The sequence below is a fragment of the Mustela erminea genome, chromosome 5, assembly GCF_009829155.1.
Source record: "Mustela erminea isolate mMusErm1 chromosome 5, mMusErm1.Pri, whole genome shotgun sequence".
Classification (NCBI taxonomy): domain Eukaryota; kingdom Metazoa; phylum Chordata; class Mammalia; order Carnivora; family Mustelidae; genus Mustela; species Mustela erminea.
In genome coordinates this window covers 14,051,492-14,069,612 of record NC_045618.1, presented here as the reverse complement: position 1 = coordinate 14,069,612, position 18,121 = coordinate 14,051,492, and the positions used below count along the sequence as shown (strand labels likewise).

The 18,121-nt window shown below is 41.8% G+C and overlaps 1 protein-coding gene across 12 annotated transcripts in view; it reads right to left on the bottom strand.

Annotated features, from left to right (window-relative positions):
- MCTP2 (multiple C2 and transmembrane domain containing 2) overlaps nucleotides 1–18,121 on the bottom strand; it is a 347,996-nt gene that overhangs the window by 141,901 nt on the left and 187,974 nt on the right. For all 12 annotated transcript variants that reach the window (XM_032342144.1, XM_032342142.1, XM_032342141.1 and 9 more), the window contains 3 exons: nucleotides 4,061–4,203; nucleotides 3,199–3,275; nucleotides 2,567–2,678 (listed from right to left, as the gene is read on the bottom strand). In XM_032342144.1, coding sequence (XP_032198035.1) covers nucleotides 2,567–2,678; nucleotides 3,199–3,275; nucleotides 4,061–4,203 — 332 coding nt within the window. The remainder of the gene's footprint in view (nucleotides 1–2,566; nucleotides 2,679–3,198; nucleotides 3,276–4,060; nucleotides 4,204–18,121) is intronic.

Sequence of the window (18,121 nt, the reverse complement as noted above, 5' to 3'; positions counted from 1 at the left end):
TTCCGTCTTCACAATCCTGTAAAATACTTTTTTTTTTTTAAATCTCCATTTCACATGTGAGGAAATTGTAGTTGAGAGAGGTTAAGTAATTCTGTGTATTGACCTGATCAGTTAACTTCTCAAAGCATGAAAGTAGCAGAGCTGGGATTCCGATCCAGGCCGTCTGAGGACGGAGCCCACAATTCCAACTACAGCCCAAGGAAAAGAAACGGGTGGTGGGTTTCTCAGCCTTCCACCTGGCACCTGCCTTCCACTTCTAACACTCCGAGCGCTGGGCATGAGGGTGAGTTCACTGACATTCTGCTCGTGTTCAGATTGCTGTCAGTCTGGTTCTTAAGTGACAAAGACTCCCACGGTGGGAATTAACAGACAAGTGATTCCCGATCGAATGATCTCGTCTTTCCACTCTTGAGTGTGAGTTATTGCTGTTTAAAAACCCCACACAAGGATGTCTTTAAATACTCAGATGGTGAAAAGAACAAACATTTTCTGATACCTGGTCTATCTTAAAGGTCCCCATAGGCACAGCATTAAGCTGAATAACCAACCACACACGGCCCCGGATACAGGATTCCTTGCTTGGGGATACGTTGACCAAATACATAAACAGAAAAATAAAACTACTGATCAGAACAAATCAGAGAAGACAGGGTTTTCTGTATTATAATGCCCCATAAAATATATACACAAGAAATATATTGTACCCTAGACCTCAACCAGACAAGGAAAGAACAAAGAAAATGAGAAAATGCAGGGGTGAGCAGATACAGAGTCTGGCAAACTCTCAAAAAGAAGTGGGGGGAGGGGCCCAGGGAGTCAAGGAGAAAAAGGGCTAAACTCAGTAACATGAAAAGTGTGGCTCCTTTCAGGACTCTGAAAAGTTTTTTCTTTGAGATGTTTGACAAAAGCACATTTAGGCAGCACCTCGTATTAATACCTCTGCAACATGAAATGCATTTGAACTGGTGTTACTTTAAAATTCCAAATTTTGGCAATATCTAAATAGATGTTAAGGGCCCTTACAGAAACAGTCTATTGCTACAGAAACAGTCACAACAGGAGTACCTAGGCAGCTGCTTCCATGAGAAATTACCCAACTTCCCGAGCCCTACTTGCATATGTAAGAAAATTTTCAGCATGTATCAGGAAGCAATTGCTTGATCATGGGGCCATTGGTACTTATTTACACGGCCTGTTATTTTAGTGTGGTGTCCAGCTCAAGGAACCAGTCCCTGGCCACACACACCGACACCAAATCCAATAGCTGTACTGTCCAGGCTGAGAGAAGTGAAGGAAAACCCTCCTTCTATGTTGGACAGAAAAAAGAAAAAAGAAAAAAAGTGTATGTTCAACATCGATTTAAGATACTTTAACACCACAATACCAGCTTTATTGAGGTTTCCAGTTTTCAAAGGACTATTTCTCTAAAAAAAATAATAAATGGGAGGGTTTTTCTTTTTCCCCCAGTTACTGTCAACTAAACACTCATAAGTAAAGAATTCAAATTAAAAATAGCAACGACTGAGTTGACTTTCTGACAACTAAAAAAAAAAAAAAAAACACACACAAAAAAAAACCAACAACAAAAAAAAACAAAACAGAGCACTGTTCAGCTTTGCTATCATCCCTCTCTATCTTCTGCGAGTTTACTAGTAAATCAGTCCTGAGTTTCACCATGAAAATAAATTACAACTAAAAGCAAAGGTGATGTCAAAATCAAGTATATTCTCCTCATTTGACCCCACTGACTGAATTCAAGAAGTAGTACTGGAGGCCTAATTTAGATTTTCATACCAGAGTCTAAACATGCTTAAATTTGAACACATTCTAGTCCTTTTCCAAGTAGATATTTTAGTTGGCTTTAGAAACACCTTTCAAATAAGTTCTGATCAAAGATGCTTTTTGTTCTTATTTTAATTGTTGGAATTCTTAGGCCTGACCCCTGCATATAAAACTAGGTTATGATTTGTAGTCACAGATCTGCTCATAAGAACACACTTCCACTCAAATCGTCATAAAATCCAATGCTTTGTTGGCATTAGAGAGATCTTCAATAGGCCGTGCATTAACTAGAAACATCCCTGTGATAATAGATCAGAGGATATTAAAATTTATGTCGTCCCGAAAGTACTCTCAACAGAAAATGTGATAGCTGAAAGAAAACAAAATAAACTGGAATGCTACAAATACATATTTGATCACCTTAATAATTTACAGTGTAATAATTAAATCCTGGGAACTGCTTTGCATAACTGAATAATGTCTAAGTCATCCAGTACCTAAGAAAATAGCTAATGGAAATCTTACCACTTAGGAAAAGCATATGCATTTTAATAATAGCAACATCCACATTCTTAGCCAAAGTAGAGACCATTCCTTAAAGAATTTTTTTCCAGAATTCCAAAATAAAGTGTGCGTAGAACCACAGATCGTACTTTACATCTTGATACAATTAATTTGTTTCCCTCCAAAAATAATCATTTTTTATGCCAGCCATCTGGTAACCCAGTTATCAAAGGACAATTGCAGTGAAGAATTTTGAAAAGAACAAAAGGGTCACACTTACATGTCTCTTGAAATCACCCTGTTTTACCACTAGGCTCAGATTTAACACAATCACCCCCATGTCCTCTTCTAAACTGTTTGGATCTTCCAATTTTAAAATATGTTCAGTCGTTCTACAAGCAAAAAGCAATGAATAACGTTAGCACTTATGGGCAGTTACCATATAATCTGACGATGCCTGGAGAGCTTACAGAAACAGTCTCCTACCTTGGAGGAAGAGTGAGACACCAGGTTTAAAAAGCACCGTATTCAGTAAAAATAACCCAACCATCTTCAAAGTAGGGGAGCTGTTTGGCATTACCTAATTCAACAGTTGGTTAATGGATTCTTTTCTCTTACTGCCCAAATAAAATTTAAATACTTGTCTTATTTTTAGGTTAGGTAGGTTAATGAACCTGCATATTAACAGTTCAAAATCCCATACACATTTTGGAACACGCTGTAGAAGACTAAGTGTCTGACTCATACACTCAGGAGATAAAAGCTAAAATCATAGAAGAGTTCACATTTTAAAGCACGCTTTCATTTATTCAGATTTTTTTTTCATTTAAATCTAAACACATGCCATTCAACATTATCTTGAGTTCCCTCTAAAATTCAAAAAATCACAATTAGAAGGTAAAAACACAATACCTGTTAAGCTCAAGATCTCTGAGAACGACAAAGGCAGAACCCATGAAATCAGATGTAGTTAAATCTCGGTCATATACCTACAAAGAGGGAAGAGGTCAGTAACACACATTAATAAGGTGAACCAATCAAATTTATTTTACTATTAATACATGCGACAGGCTGGGGATTCTGAATTCGGTCTTCTAGATCTAAAAAATAATTTGCACCATACAGTTGAGGCATTAGGCCAAGCCAATGGTGAGAATGAAGATTATTCAAACTTGCCCATGTTTGCCTACCACAGCCAAAACAACAGCAGAAAATACTCTTAAGGCAGGATTCATGTGCATTAAAATGTTACGCACAATGGAATGCTCTCTGTAGTTTAAATGGTGTCTCATTAAAATTTAGTATTTTCCACGGTGAGCAGATCTGCCAATTAAATAGAAATTTGCTAAAGTTTCTGTAGCAATCCTATCCTGCGCTCAACTCATGCAGTTTTAACCCAGATGTTAGAGCAATTGATGCTTACACCCGGTAGCTTACAGCTCTATTAAGTATAAAGTTATTCCTAATGAGAAAGGCTTTCCTACTTGTCGTCACTACCCCAGCTGTAATAATTCTTCCACGTGCAATAACTTTAAATACAATCAATGGAGATATTATTTCCACTCTGATTTTCTGCGGAGTATAGACCACTGACCTGAGAAAAACATACAGTTTCAATGAAGGGTATAAATAATTCCTTCCACACTAATATTTTTCACCCAGAGCTTAATAATAATAAAAGAATTGGGAGACATGGTCTTTTTAAGGGGGCAAAGATTGCTGAGAAATCCATGTGTTTAACCAAAGAGCAGATTCGAAAGCCATCTGTGATTACCTTCACACGGAGCTTTTGATCAAGGCTCTGAATGGGAAGTACAACTATCTCATCCCAAACTGGGTTCAAGTTCTTATATATGACTTTACTTTTGTACAGCGTCTTCCCGTTCAGCTTAAATTTCACATAGGGATCACTTGTGCCTTTAAAAGAAAAAAAAGAGAACAAGACAGGTTTTAAAAATACACGTTAAAGCCCAGGATCTCCATTAAGTAAAGATTCTTTCTACACTCCCCTTGGCTCAAAGCATTTCACAGAGTGCACCTAGGACAAATGTCTCCCTGTGCAGGGATTGAAAGCCCCAGAGGTGGAGAGGAGAGAAAAATGAAACAATTTGGGGTAAATGACTGATTCTTCTTTGCCTTTCGTGGTAGAATACAAATGGGCTCCTTGAGCTTTTTCTGTTTGGTTTCCTTCTGAGTATTTCATCACTACACCACCCACAAAAATTCCAGAAACAAAATTCACCAGCACCAGCCGACGGTGTCAGGAGTCCTGGGGAGAAGCCCACCCCTCCCAAGAAGAGCAGCAAGTCCGTGAAAAGGGAAAGAAACCATTTTCAAACACTTGGCCAGATGGCTGACTCAACAGAACTCTGTACTTTTGGATATAATCATAATCAATCAATCAATCTCTGGGATACACTGGCTCAAAAGATGGGGCCACAGGACGAAGACTGGAACCAGGGGGCAGAGAGATTAAAAGTTGCCATTCTTCACAGCCTCCTGCACCTGCAGCAAAGCCCGTGAACATTGTCTCGCCCCTGGCCAGCTGAATGCTACCCCAGCCAGGCCCTCAGCCGGCCTCAGGGCCGACACCCCTGGCCCGCCCAGCTCCTCCCCAGGGAGCTTTGAAACAGACGCCAAGAAGAATGAGTCATGTCCCTCCAGCTACGATATCCCAACTATCCTCCCTACTTCCAGATCGGTTTGGGGGAGGGAGGCGGCTGTGAACACACGCTGTGAATTCTCTGTTGTGCATGTCCGTGCATGGCTCTAAGTATGTCACCATATTTGGGACACACTTGTGTCTGAACACCCCGGGGACGGTGAAGAAAGAAGGCACAAATGAATGAACAATCGGTGAGGAGAGGCCTGAAGGCCGGCCAATAACGCCACAAAGACGGGAAAAATCTCATTTGAGGAGTTAGACTATTATAATGGACTGTGAAACAATCATGATAAGTACACAAAGACCAACATATATTCTCTGACATACACCCCAGGTGCCGCGGACGGTGCCCAGCACAGGTCCCATACGTTTACAGACGTGAATTCCTGCTATAAAGTCAAGCCAAAGTAGCGAAAGATATTATCTCAAAAACTAATTAGGCTGCTCGGCTGCAAACCTTTACTAAGTCATTAATACCCATCCTTCATTACTTTAAGCTTTTATTTTCATTAGCTCTGCTTTTTTTTGGGGGGGAGGGTTTGGGGGGTTGGTTTCTATTTAGCTGCTGTATTAAAAATGACTGACCCCAAATGTGATCCCTTCGCCAACTACTTTACCAGAAAGGGATTTCCCTAGAAAGCAAGATCAAACACATTGTTGAGAAGCCTTCACGGTGACCCAAGGTATCATCTGGATGGTAGCCTTCCGGCATGGCAAGCCTACCAGCTCTAAGACAAAGAAATGAAACCATACACATACAAACATACATATTCGACTCTCGCATTGTAAGTTTGGCAACACGGGGACCGAAGTCCCTGGCAGTCTTTATTTTATAAAGACTTGGACACACAGGGACACACACGTACACACCCAGTGTTTGCTGGCAGCTGTGAGCAGGACAGTAAAAAGGGACGCCTTCACAGCCATCCAGTGCAGTAGTCACTAGTGAGTGAGCAACCCCCCCCCCCCTTTACAGTACATGAGAACACCTCTGGCAAGTCAGACTTTAACCATCATTCCTATATATATATATATATATATATAAAGCAGGGGAAAACTATAATAAAAAAGAGGCCTTTAATTAAATGAAATTGCCACTCTGGGATCAGGCCTTCATGCTTGTCAGCGTACTCTCAAAATAAACATCTCAAAACCAGGCCTCGGTGGTGTCACTTTCTCACAGGCAAAGCATACTGGGTAATCCCCAGGCATCTTGACAGCTACATAATGTTCAAACGGTTTCACGGGTGAATGGCGTCAGTTGCGTGAAAGAAAATATTAATGTCTGGAATTAATAGAAAAAGGGACCAGGGTTTACAAAGCCAAACAAGGAAAGAGGGTGTCAAGTTAGTGTGGCGTTAATTGTTAGGGAGAATTTGAGAAAGGGGGAGCACACTGTGATTTTCTCCGGGAGCCTAAGTGCCTCACCGTCAGGAAAGTGACATCTCAACTAGGCAGGTTCTGAAAAGGGGTCCGCGGCTCAAGAATGCAACTCCCCGATTATGCACATGATGAGATGACACCTGAATGGCTGGACTTTAACCTTTTTCACTGGGAGCTTCGTTAACAATGAGGTTCTTTGGAAGAAAGAGGGAGCGAGGGAGCGTGGCACTCTGGGAAGAGAAGAAAAAGCCAGGAGGCCAGACGGGCGCCTGCGTCCTGGCACGGCCCCCCAGTTCTGCCCTGTGGACCCAACGGAGGTCCCACACAACCTCAGATTGAGAAGAGCTAGGTGTGAAGCAGCCCAGGCCTGCGTTTCCTGCTGCCCTCCCAACACCCAGGGGTGTCAAATCTTGCCAAAACACAGACTAACGACCATTCCCCGGTCCTCCAAAAATGCTGCAGCAATTTATACTCGTGACCACAACACGTGGCTGTGCTTGTCTCTGCCCCTGCTCAGTGACACAATGCCCTGTCAAGCCCGCAGACATGAGTCTGTGGCTCACGTGCCACAGACATGAACGGCTAACTTCAGAGCCTGGCTCAGTGCTAGGCACAATGAGGAGGGGCGCCGAGGTCCGGCAGTCCCAGGGGCCTGCTTCGGCCCAGGCTCCTGCCCCTGGCAGGCAGCAGGCACACCGTAAATAGAACACAAGGCCCAAGGGATGAGTGTCAGAACAGAACTGAACTCGGGGGTGATGCTAGCTCATAGCTCACAGGTAGGAGAGATGAGCTCTGGGGGGGGTGGGGGGGGGTCCTCAGCCCATGGAGGCTGAGACAAAAGTTGTTGGTTGCGATAAGGGTGGCATTTCAACTGACCTGGGAACTCAGTGGGAAAAAATATAACGAGAAATGAAGTTGAAAAGGCAGGTTTGAGTCAGAGCCCAAAGTGCTTTAAAATAACAAAACAAGGAGTTTAGTTCCGTTCTGTAAGAAATACAGGATGGTTTTGTGTTTTCTGTTCTTTTTCTTTTTGACTCTTTTTTTTTTTTTAATTTCTTCACACACATATTAGACACGCACTGGTCTCGGGAAGGTATGAATGAAAAAGAGAGTCTTTACTACTCTCTCAGACTTTCCTCATTCCCATTCTCCTAATACTCTGGTTTTGTAGGTTCATCATAGGAAAAAAATACAAGAATTGATTTGAATTCGAATGTAATCAACTTACATGCCTTGGACTTCATGCTTTTACAAAGCAAAATAAAACAAAACCAAAAAAAATACAGGTTCACCAAGGATTTTTTTTTTTTTTAGCCCACTCATAAATTATCATTACTTATGTAACCAGCCACAAAATAATGGGTATTCATACCACTTCCATTTTTTTTTCTTTTTTACTAGTGCAAACAATACAGCATTAAGTATTCTTGTATGACTCTCTTGGAGTGCACGAGTATATTCAGAGGGAATTTTTAACTTCGGAACCCCAGGGCACATGAACAGCCAAACCTTTCCTGGTTTGGACAGACATCGTCACATTGTTCTTCCAAAGTTTGTCAAATTTAAATACCTACCAAGAGTATATGTTTTGTAATTGTTTCTTTGCATGCTCCCCAAAACTGGATGTTATATGTCTTTGTTTTAAAAGAACAGCAGATGGAAAAATGGTATCTCTATTTTTCTCTAATTTTGACATGTTGACTAAAGCTTAGGATCTTTTCATATTTTAGTGACCTACATTTCTATTTCTCTGTCAGTGAAATTCGCATGCATATCATTTGTCCATTTTTCTAAGATCTCATGGTTATTTGTTTCAGGATTTGAATGAGTCTTTAATTATAGAAATCAGCCACTGGCTATAAATCTTGTCATAATTTGTTTATGCTTAAGCTATTTCTTGCAGTAAGTTTTTTTTTTTTTCCACTTTTATTTAGTTAAATTTACCAAAGTTTTATTTATGGCTTTGTCGTTTGACATACTGCTCGGAAGAAATTTTCTCACTATAGGATTTTAAATTAGCTCAGCTATGTTTCCTTCCACTAATCTTGTAGTTTTTCAGTTTTTACACATGAATCCTTCGTTCATCTGGAATTATTTCAGTGTAAGGAGGGACGGAAAGTCAGGTTTAGGTATGAACAGGAGAGTAAAAATGATCCGAGCCTAGCTTTAGAAATATAAATCTGGTAGCCGCTTATTATGTAGGAGGCAGAAGAAACTCACAAAAGCAAGAAAAGCTGCTGGTTGAGATAAGGCCGCCCCAGGGCGCTGGAAGGCCAAGCAAGAAGACCCAGACCACAAGAGCAGGCAATCTGGGGCTTCACCGACTCTGCCCCTCAGAACCTCACCTGAACGGATGCTCTGTGGTCAACAAAACCAAGAGAGAAGCTGTTTACCACTTCCTTCCTTGGAATACTGACGTCTGCTAAGAACAACGTTCAGACAACAATACCAACACCTCAAAACTTCTCTACCTTGTGTCTCAGAAAATTATTTCTACATAAAAACCATTTTACTAGGAGCCTCTATGAACGTAATAGGAGATTCCTCCAAATCAAAGATCTAGAAAGTAAGATGGATGCCCCAAACTTGTCTAATGTGCATGGTACAGGTATTAGAAATATGTGGTCCAGGAAAGCACGACATTTGAAATAAGACGGTATAAGAGCAAAAAGCCCTTACCTGCCTTTCCTTAACTTCCTTTTCGTAAAATCCCACTTCCTTCCTTGGGCAATTTTACTGTTTCCTTATGTCTTACGATCTTCACTTGTTTCTAAAAAATGTATCAACCTGGGTGTCTGCGTGGCTCAGTTGGTTAAGCATCTGCCTTCGGCTCAGGTCATGTTCCCAGGGTGCTGGCATGGATCCCCACATCGGGATACCTACTTAGTGGGGAGTCTGCTTCTGCCTCTGCCCTTCCCTCTGCTTAGGCTCTCTCTCAAATAAATAAATAAAATCTTAAAAAATATACACTAAGCTTTTAGGATCATCTCAAGAGCTGAATGACCCAATATACTTCAATCATAGTCTCTAGCCATTTGCTGAGAAAGTCCCATAGCAATTGCTATTATTTTTAGTATTACTACTCAATTAATTTAAAAAGGGATGAGTACAGAACAACATATGCAGTGTTAATGAAACATTCGTTTATTTTATCTATCCAAGATAACATGTACCAATTTGTCTCTGTAATCTCCTTCTATAGCCCTCTCTAATGCTGTGAAATTTCTATTACTTTTTTTTTTTCTGAAATTGAATAGAAAATTCCATACAGATTTCTTACAAGATCCCATTGATTTGAGGACATTTCCCTGAAACAATCTGAGCTTTCCCAGAGAGAAAGGATTGTATTAAGAACTAAATAGTACTAAGCATTCATGGGTATTGGCTACCTCTCTACCTACCATCCTAATGTTATTCATTGAGGATTTCAGATCACTTTGCATATATAATCTGGAGAAAATGACAGCTCAGAGAGGACACAGGACATCTCAAGGAGAGAGTCATCAAGAACCATATTTGTTCTCTTGGCATTTTATTTATCTACTGCCACACTGAGAGAGTTATAGAGGGAGAAAAAGGGTCAGAAGCAACAGAATTGATAAGTAGAACAGACCATATCGTATTGACTGGTTCAAGAATCATCTAATATGCCAATAAAATAAGTCTGCAATGAAGCTATAATTACAAACTTCTCTTTGTTTTTTTATACTGTAACTCATGGCCATGGTCGAGAAGCAGAAATATAAGATGCACTAAAAGGAAAGAAAATTACTACAGTCTAGTAATACAGTGATATGCACCCAGACTTTACACACACACTCAAGCACTTCACAAAAAAGGCGAGACACCTGGGTGGCTCAGTCGGTTAAGCCATTGCCTTCGGCTCAGGTCATGATCCCATGGTCCTAGGATCAAGTCCCACATCGGGCTCCTTGCTCGGCATGGAGCCTGCTTCTCTCTCTGCCTCTGCCTGCCACTCCCCCTGCTTGTGTTTGCTTGTTCTCTCTCTCTTCCTCTCTCTGACAAATAAATAAATAAAATCTTTGGGGGGAAAAAAAGGAACCAGCCTTGGGGCGCCTGAATAGCTCAGTCAGTTGAGGTTCTGACTCCTGGTTTCAGCTCAGATGATGATCTCGGAGTGGTGAGATCAAGCCCCATGTTGTGCTCTGCACTCAGCAGGGAACCTGCTTGAGGTTCTCTCTCTTCCTCTCCCTCTGCCCCTCCCCCACTGAGTGCCCACACACACTCTCTCTCTCTCTCTCTGATAAATAAAATCTTAAAAAAAAAGAACAAGCCTTCATATTATATTTTTACTTGCTTTCTTCGGTCAATAACATTTCAGTCTCCTTTGTGCCCATAAATATATTTCTACAGATCAGCTCAATGGTCATTTATGTGTATATTTGTGCATATAAATAAAATATGCCTTTTAAAAACTAGCATTCCTCATTCAAAATAAAAATCCATGCAAACGTATTATTTGTAGGCAAGAACCTCCTTATTTGCTATCATCAAAGCTCATTGGTCAAGCAAAAACATGTCAGCCATAAAAAAGAAAGGTTGTCAGGCTAGAAAAGTTTCCTAATTAAATGCACTTCTCAGAGAAGTTATTTGTTTGTGAAAATAAATTATCTCCACATGTTTGCATTAAGTTCACATTATTTTAATATCCGATAACTTTGGCTAGGCGATCTTAAGAGTGGACACAAGACAACAATTATTTGCCAAGTCTTTAGGGAAACTGAGATACACATCAATGAATTCATCCTGTATAAACAATATCTGGAAACATGAAAAGTATAAATTTGATGTTTTTCTTATCCTCCCGCTTAAGAGTAATAAGTGACTAATCAAACTATTTATAAGCATGCATTTAGAATCTTTCCAATATTATACATGTTTAGAATTTCTCTTCTTGGCAGAAAAAGAACCGAGGCTGGGCCATTTTTATAGGAGACCTGTAAGTTCTGACTTTCTTTGAGGCTGCCGAAGTAAGAGCCAGATCGGATTCCCAGAAAAAACAGCCAGCGAGGATTTTTGAACAGCTGCTGCTGCCCCCTTGCGGGGACGCTCAGATTTGCACGTCAAGTTCTGACCTTCAGCAACCACAGTGGGCTTTTAGGGGAATTCAGAGGGCATTCCTCCTCAGTCACGTGGGAAAGAAGAAACAAGAATTAAATAAAGGGAACGTACTTATTCTCAGAATCACCCTCGCCCTCATCATTCTGGAAAATGGCGGCTGCATGCTTCCTGGAGCTGTTCTCTTCTTACCAAGCACAAAAGAACAGTTTCCTACCCAACCATTTAAGTGTTTTGCTGTATGTGTTCTGCCACTTAGCACCTCTTAGTTGAGCTATTCCTGAAGTTTTCTTCTGAATATGTCGGACCCCTCTCCTCTAAAGGAGCCTGCCATGAAATGCCTCAATGGCACTTTGCTCAACACCTGCCCATGCAACGTGGGACCCTGCAACGTGGTGGTAAAGCCATTTATCAAAATCTAGTATCGGAAACGATTTCTAATGACCAATTGACAGTGGGGTCAATGATCCGAACTTAACCAGTTTTACTAAAGCTTGTTTAACTTTTTATGAAGTTCAACAAAAACTTGCTTATTTTTGACTATTTATAAGTTTATATGGAGTAAGTGAGTGGGACCTAATAGAGCTGTTGGAAGTAAAGTCCTTCTGGGACCTTCAGACTCCCCCTTGCACCACAACCTCCCTAAACGTTTTTCAGGTCCACCTACCCCACACCCAGGCTTCGCTCCATATCCACCTTCCCCCTAATATCTTCTTTTCTGTCCTGTCATTCATCCTTTCTGGGCTCTGCAGTCTAAACTATGACATGTCCAATCACTCCCCCTTTATTTTATTTTATGTTATTTTATTTTATTTTATTTTATTTTATTTTATTTATTTTATTTTATTTTTGGACTGACAAATATTTAAAATTCTGTTTTCATTCCGTCTTCATAAACCAATTAACAAACATGACCCAGGAACCTTCAGCTGTTTTTAAAAGTTCTCATCTCATAACCTTATACATACCATTTTATAAATATGGATTAAAGGAAAACATTATCAGTATACTGACAATTTCAGTAAATTGGTAAATGGGCCATTTGGTGAACAGATTATTGGACAAACTGGCTTTTGGCGAAGTGGTCATTGAGCGATGTTTACAGCCGTGTTTTCGGTCCAAAGCACACAAGGGTGTGAACCTCTGCTTCCTGCATCAGTTAGGACTGTCCCTGTCACATCAAACTACGAAGGACCCAGATAAACGTAGAATAGGAGCATAAGTTTAAATGTAACGAAAGAGACAGCAGCCTCCACGGAGAAGAGCCAAAGGATGGGAGCTTGGCCATGACATTAACGGCGGTCATGCTCTCATTTAATCCTCCCAAAGCTGGAAGGGGTAGCATTATTTATGTTGTTGTTTGAAAGATGAGGAAAGTTAGTGAGTTCCCAGAGCCAAGCCTCAGACTCAGATCGACGTCTGTATGAAGTCTTCGTAGCTAGAGCAACTTTAAAACCTCACCTGTCCCCTCCCTCTGAATCAGGATGACGGCTCCAGCCAATGCAGCGTGGAGAAAGTCACACGGTTTTCCTTCCAAGGCTGGGCCACACGGGGGGGATCCAGCTCCTGCCTTGTGCCCTACACTCACACATCAGAGGCATGACAACTCTGAGCCACAGTGTTTCACAGAGTGGCCTCGAGTGGAACAGACCTGGTCTTCCAGCAGGTTCCCAACATTGGCGCAAACAGGGCTTCAAGCCCCCAGATGATCACTCCCAACAGGCGAGACATTCTCAACCTTCAAGTCTTCCCAGTAGATGTGGCAGATGGCGTGTGGCAGAGAAGCCTTTCCCAGCGGGCCTTGTGGAAATTCCCACGCCCAGAATTCATGAGCATGGGGTGGTTTGGGGTTGCTAAGCTTTGTGGTAGCTGGTTACATGGGGATGGCTTCTGGAATAATCACCTTCACCGTCACATGCTGTGTTCTCTGCCTCAACTTCAGCGTGCCAGGTGTGTCTGAGGTGTGATGATGGCGTGACAGGACGACGATCTCAACTACACCCCAAGGAAGTCACAGGACGTACAGAGATATATGGACGCCCCCTCTGAACTTAATTCTCTGTATAAAACGCCCACACACCCTGCAGCAGAACACAGCAGATCAACCTCATGATGAAACGGAGTCAGGAAACAAAACTCCTGAAAACACAGCATGCAATGGGGACCGTGTTGTATTGACACAGAAATGAGCATCTGATAAAACCACTCACTCTGGGGGCGCCTGGAGGGCTCCGTGGGTTCAAGCCTCTGCCTTCGGCTCAGGTCATGATCTCAGGGTCCTGGGATCGAGCCCTGCATCGGGCTCTCTGCTCAGCAGGGAGCCTGCTTCCCTCCCCTCTCTCTCTGCCTCTCTGCCTGCTTGTGATCTGTCTGTCAAATAAATAAAATCACCCCACTCAGTCTGGAGAAGCCCCTGTCCACTAAATGGAAGACCTGCTACATTAAGTTCAAGTCAATGATCTTCAGTTGGATGTAAGGCCGTTTGTTATGTGCAGCAGATACAGGAAACATGCTGGTCTCAGTCCAAGGCACTTTCTATGAATTGGGACAGGATCCCCCTGAAGGAAGAGCTTAACCGACTCTATAAAACAGAAGAGTACCAAGACCTTCTAATAAGCTGGTCAGGAGGCACAGAACCCCAAAACAAAGTACAATGGAGATCTCCCGAGGAAAGGGTTCCATTGTGGGAACACATTAAGGCTCTACAGACAAACACGGCCGACCAAGGATGCTCAGTATCAAAATGGGAAAGGTTATCAACAGAAACGGGTTTCAAAAATCAGCCCCACTGGGGCACCTGGGTGGCTCAGTGGGTTCGCCGCTGCCTTCGGCTCAGGTGATGATCTCAGGGTCCTGGGATCGAGTCCTGCGTCAGGCTCTCTGCTCAGTGGGGAGCCTGCTTCCCTCTCTCTCTCTCTCTCTCTCTTTGCCTACTTGTGATCTTTCTCTGTCAAATAAATAAATAAAATTTTTAAAAAATCAGCCCCACTTACTTGCTGAGGTAGCTTGGCAGGTTGGCACAACCCAGCAAGCAGAGAAAAGCCAACCACTCCCTGTGATTTCAGACGGGGGTCTGCCTCTCTGAAAGTCTCAAGTTGACACTTGAATGACTATACACTGGATGGCTGGGTTTCTGTTGCTCGCACAGAGCAAGCCAGTGATCTCACGCCATCTGGTGTTCAGAGAAGGTACTCCAACGTGAAGCAAACCCCAGGTTTTGTAAAAGAGTACTGATTGTGATCCTTTGATACAGTAACACTGGTGTGGTGCTGGCATATGAACAGAAACAAAACAAAACATCTGTAGGGTTCAAAGAGAAATCCAAGAAGCGACCCTAATGTGTATTACATTTTAATACACAATTAAAAAGTGGCAATCAAATCATTAGGGAAAGGAATATTTAGTCCTTGCTAATTAAATAGCCATTTGGCAAAAAGTAAATCTAAGTTTCCACTCTGAGCCAGAAAATCAAAAATAAACTTGAGACAGATCAAAGAGATAAAAGAAAAATGTCAAAAAAACCAGCAACGAGAATAAATATAGGTTGGAGTGTACCCCTTTCAAGAAAGAAAGGCCCTTATAAAAACAAAGGAAGAAACTCTCTAGAATAGGATTGTAAGACTTGAAAAGAATTTTGCAACAAAATTTTATAAACAATTTAGAAGGCAAATGGGAAATTAGAAAAATATACTGGAACATACCTAGAGAACAGAAGAATGAGTGGCAGTAACAGATAGAACGGGTTTTGCACAAAAGAGAAGCAGATAGCTCATAACCAAACGCATCTGAGGGACCAAAATTACTAATAGAAATTGAAACAAATATAATACTTTTTCTCTATCAAATTAACAAAGATAAAATCTACACACAGCGTAGGTGAGAAGTGGAAAGTAGACCATGTAATATGCTATTGGTGGGTGAGCAACAGAGGGAGATATTGCCAGCTGCAATTCTATAATGAGAACCTTGAAATGCTCAGATTAATGGACACATCTGCAAAGAAATAAAAAAAGAAAGTCGTACGCCCAGATTTTAGGCACAGCAATGTTTACATGGTGCGTTATTACTTAGGATAAAAATGCTGAAAGAAACTGGAATATTGATTAAACAAAGAATGATGTACTATAGTCATCTTCTCATTTCTTTTCAAAATGGAATTTTGATCATATGGCAAAAAAAAAAAAAATACATGTGGTTTAAAAAAAAAAAAAAGCAAATGATCAAGGAGGTTAAAGCCAGTGAGTGACCAAGGAAGATGCTGTTCACCATCCCATGACTGCCCAGGTTGGCCACTATTTTCTGAATTAAATTTAAGATGGGGAAAATAAAACCATCAACCCATTATACAGTCCTTATTCCAATCACTAAAAACGAGCTTCTCCTTCGTGTCTGCTGCTGCAGAAACACAAAGTGGGAATTGGTCTCAGAAAACACCCTTCGCACCCTTTGCCCCCCACCCTGGGGGCAGAGTGCCAGAGAGGGGAGGAATCAATCTATTCCAAAAAGAGACAAAGCAAAGGATATGTAAACAGTAAAACAAATGATCAAGAAACTGGGAAGAAAGATGATGATAAGACTGGCAGAAATGCCATGAGTCCTTCCCTTCCCCGAGGGATAATGCAAAATAAAACACAGACAAGAATAAAGACAAGTAGACACACACAATACTACTACTGTTTACTGTGCGATGCTCTGTGTCCTCCAACCCCACCCATACCCCCATGTCCCTGCGAGCATTCACGCCAGGAGAATCCTCACAACCTTCACTAGATGGCACTGTGTTAGCACCCAAACCCAGGGGGGTCTGCACCCAGGGTCCAGGACTTGCATTCACCAAAACTCCACATTAGGGCACAAAAGCAAAAGATGGCTTTTTCAGACACAGCGGGATACACCTGGAAGAGGCTGCTGGGGGTCTGGCCCAGGCTCCACAGAGCTGTCTGTGTCCACTCAGAACACACCTGCCAGGAAGCCGTATGGCTGTTCTTCAGCACACAACACCAAGAACAGGGGTTCTAGAAACACCCCATCTGTCCCCCAATTACAGCTGCAAAGAGGACAATGGGTATCTTTCTAGCTCTAATACAACGGTATCTTTTCTTTTTAAAGAAAAAATATATAATCTGTAAAAAAGTTAAAAGGATAAAAATTAGCCTATTTTGCTATTGCAAAAGGAAAGGAGGTCAGAAAACAGAGGAACCAGACATTCGAATTTTGGGGTAGGAGATCAGTACTTACTAAACACCTGTCACATGCCAGGCTTTTCACACTGGTGCAACCTCTTATATTTTTTGTCTAAGTCATTCTTTCCAAAGAGGAAAATGATTTATCCAACATATTCTTCCTGCAATGTGCAAATGAAGTTGTTACTGCACTAAAAACAAAGGTCAACCACCTACCTGTGCTGGAAAAGGAGAGAGAGAGAAGTTTGCTAGATGAACGGGTCCTGAATTTTCATCACCTAAAACCCCCCTCAAAAAGCACCATCAACCCTCAGCCTTCAGGCCTCCAGTCAAAGCGATTTTTGTGGCCCCATGATGTTACAATGAACTCCTTCCAAGGACTTTTGCAACACTGCAAAGTGACCACCAGAGGGCATCAGCAACACAGTGTTCTAGGGCTTCTCTGTCTTCACGTCAAGGAAAAGCAGGGTTTTAATGCAAGGGCTCTGGGTTTTCAGGAATTAATGCTGGAGGTTTTAACAGGATTTGAGCTGAGCATTCTTCCCAGGATAAGAGGCCTTCCCAGGATAAGAGGCCTTCCCATGTCACAGAGCGGAATGGAAGGAAATTCATGAGGACTTAGAAAACGACCTGTAGGGGGCAGTCTTCTAAATGGGGCCACACCGCTAGCACAACCTCATTAAACCCTCTCAGCCTCCCAGGTGCTAGTCTTAAATCCAGGATGATGCCTACAGGTAGGGCCGTGTCCATGGCAGTGAGTTACTGGCCACCCACTAACGTCAGTGCTTTGGAATGACCTGTAGGCTTTGCTGGGTTTGTTCAGTGCACGTGGCATACACACACACACACACACACAAACACACACACACTCACACCACATATTCTGTACAAGGGAAAGACCAGTTGACAACAAAAGACCCTCTGATGCCCACTGTTAAACCTGCCCATTGTTCCGAAGCCAGAGCCCCCTCCTAATTCTGCCCAAAGAACAATTCCCAAGTATAAAGTTGAACCAACTTCACCCAAAACCCCAGAAAAATCTCAAAATTCCACCTTGATAATCTATTTAAAAAACCGTCATTCTGTTTGAGCCAGAGAAATGAGAGATTTCCATAAAATGTCCACAGCACTCTTTACACGAAAAAAGTCTACCATCCAGGCCTGGTTCATGGTATCATAATGAAGAGAGGTGCTCTGGGGTCTGAGAAGCTGCCTCCCACTTATTTTCAGATGGGTCAACCGACTGAAAGTTTCCAATCCTCAGTGTCAAGCCTTGTAAGCTCCTTGTAAGCCTATTTCCTGGGGGATGTCAGAAATGTCTTTTCCTAGATACCATGACTTTCCACTTTACTGCCCAATAAAAAATATATATAGAAAAAAATAGCCTTTTACCACCTAATATCCCCAGACATTTTCCTTTCATTTGAGGTCATATTACTGAAATGTCTCCTAGTCACCGCAGTTGAAAGTGTGAGCTTTCCCAAATTTAGAGGACAACTCCTTTATTTTCAATCAAGTTTTTACT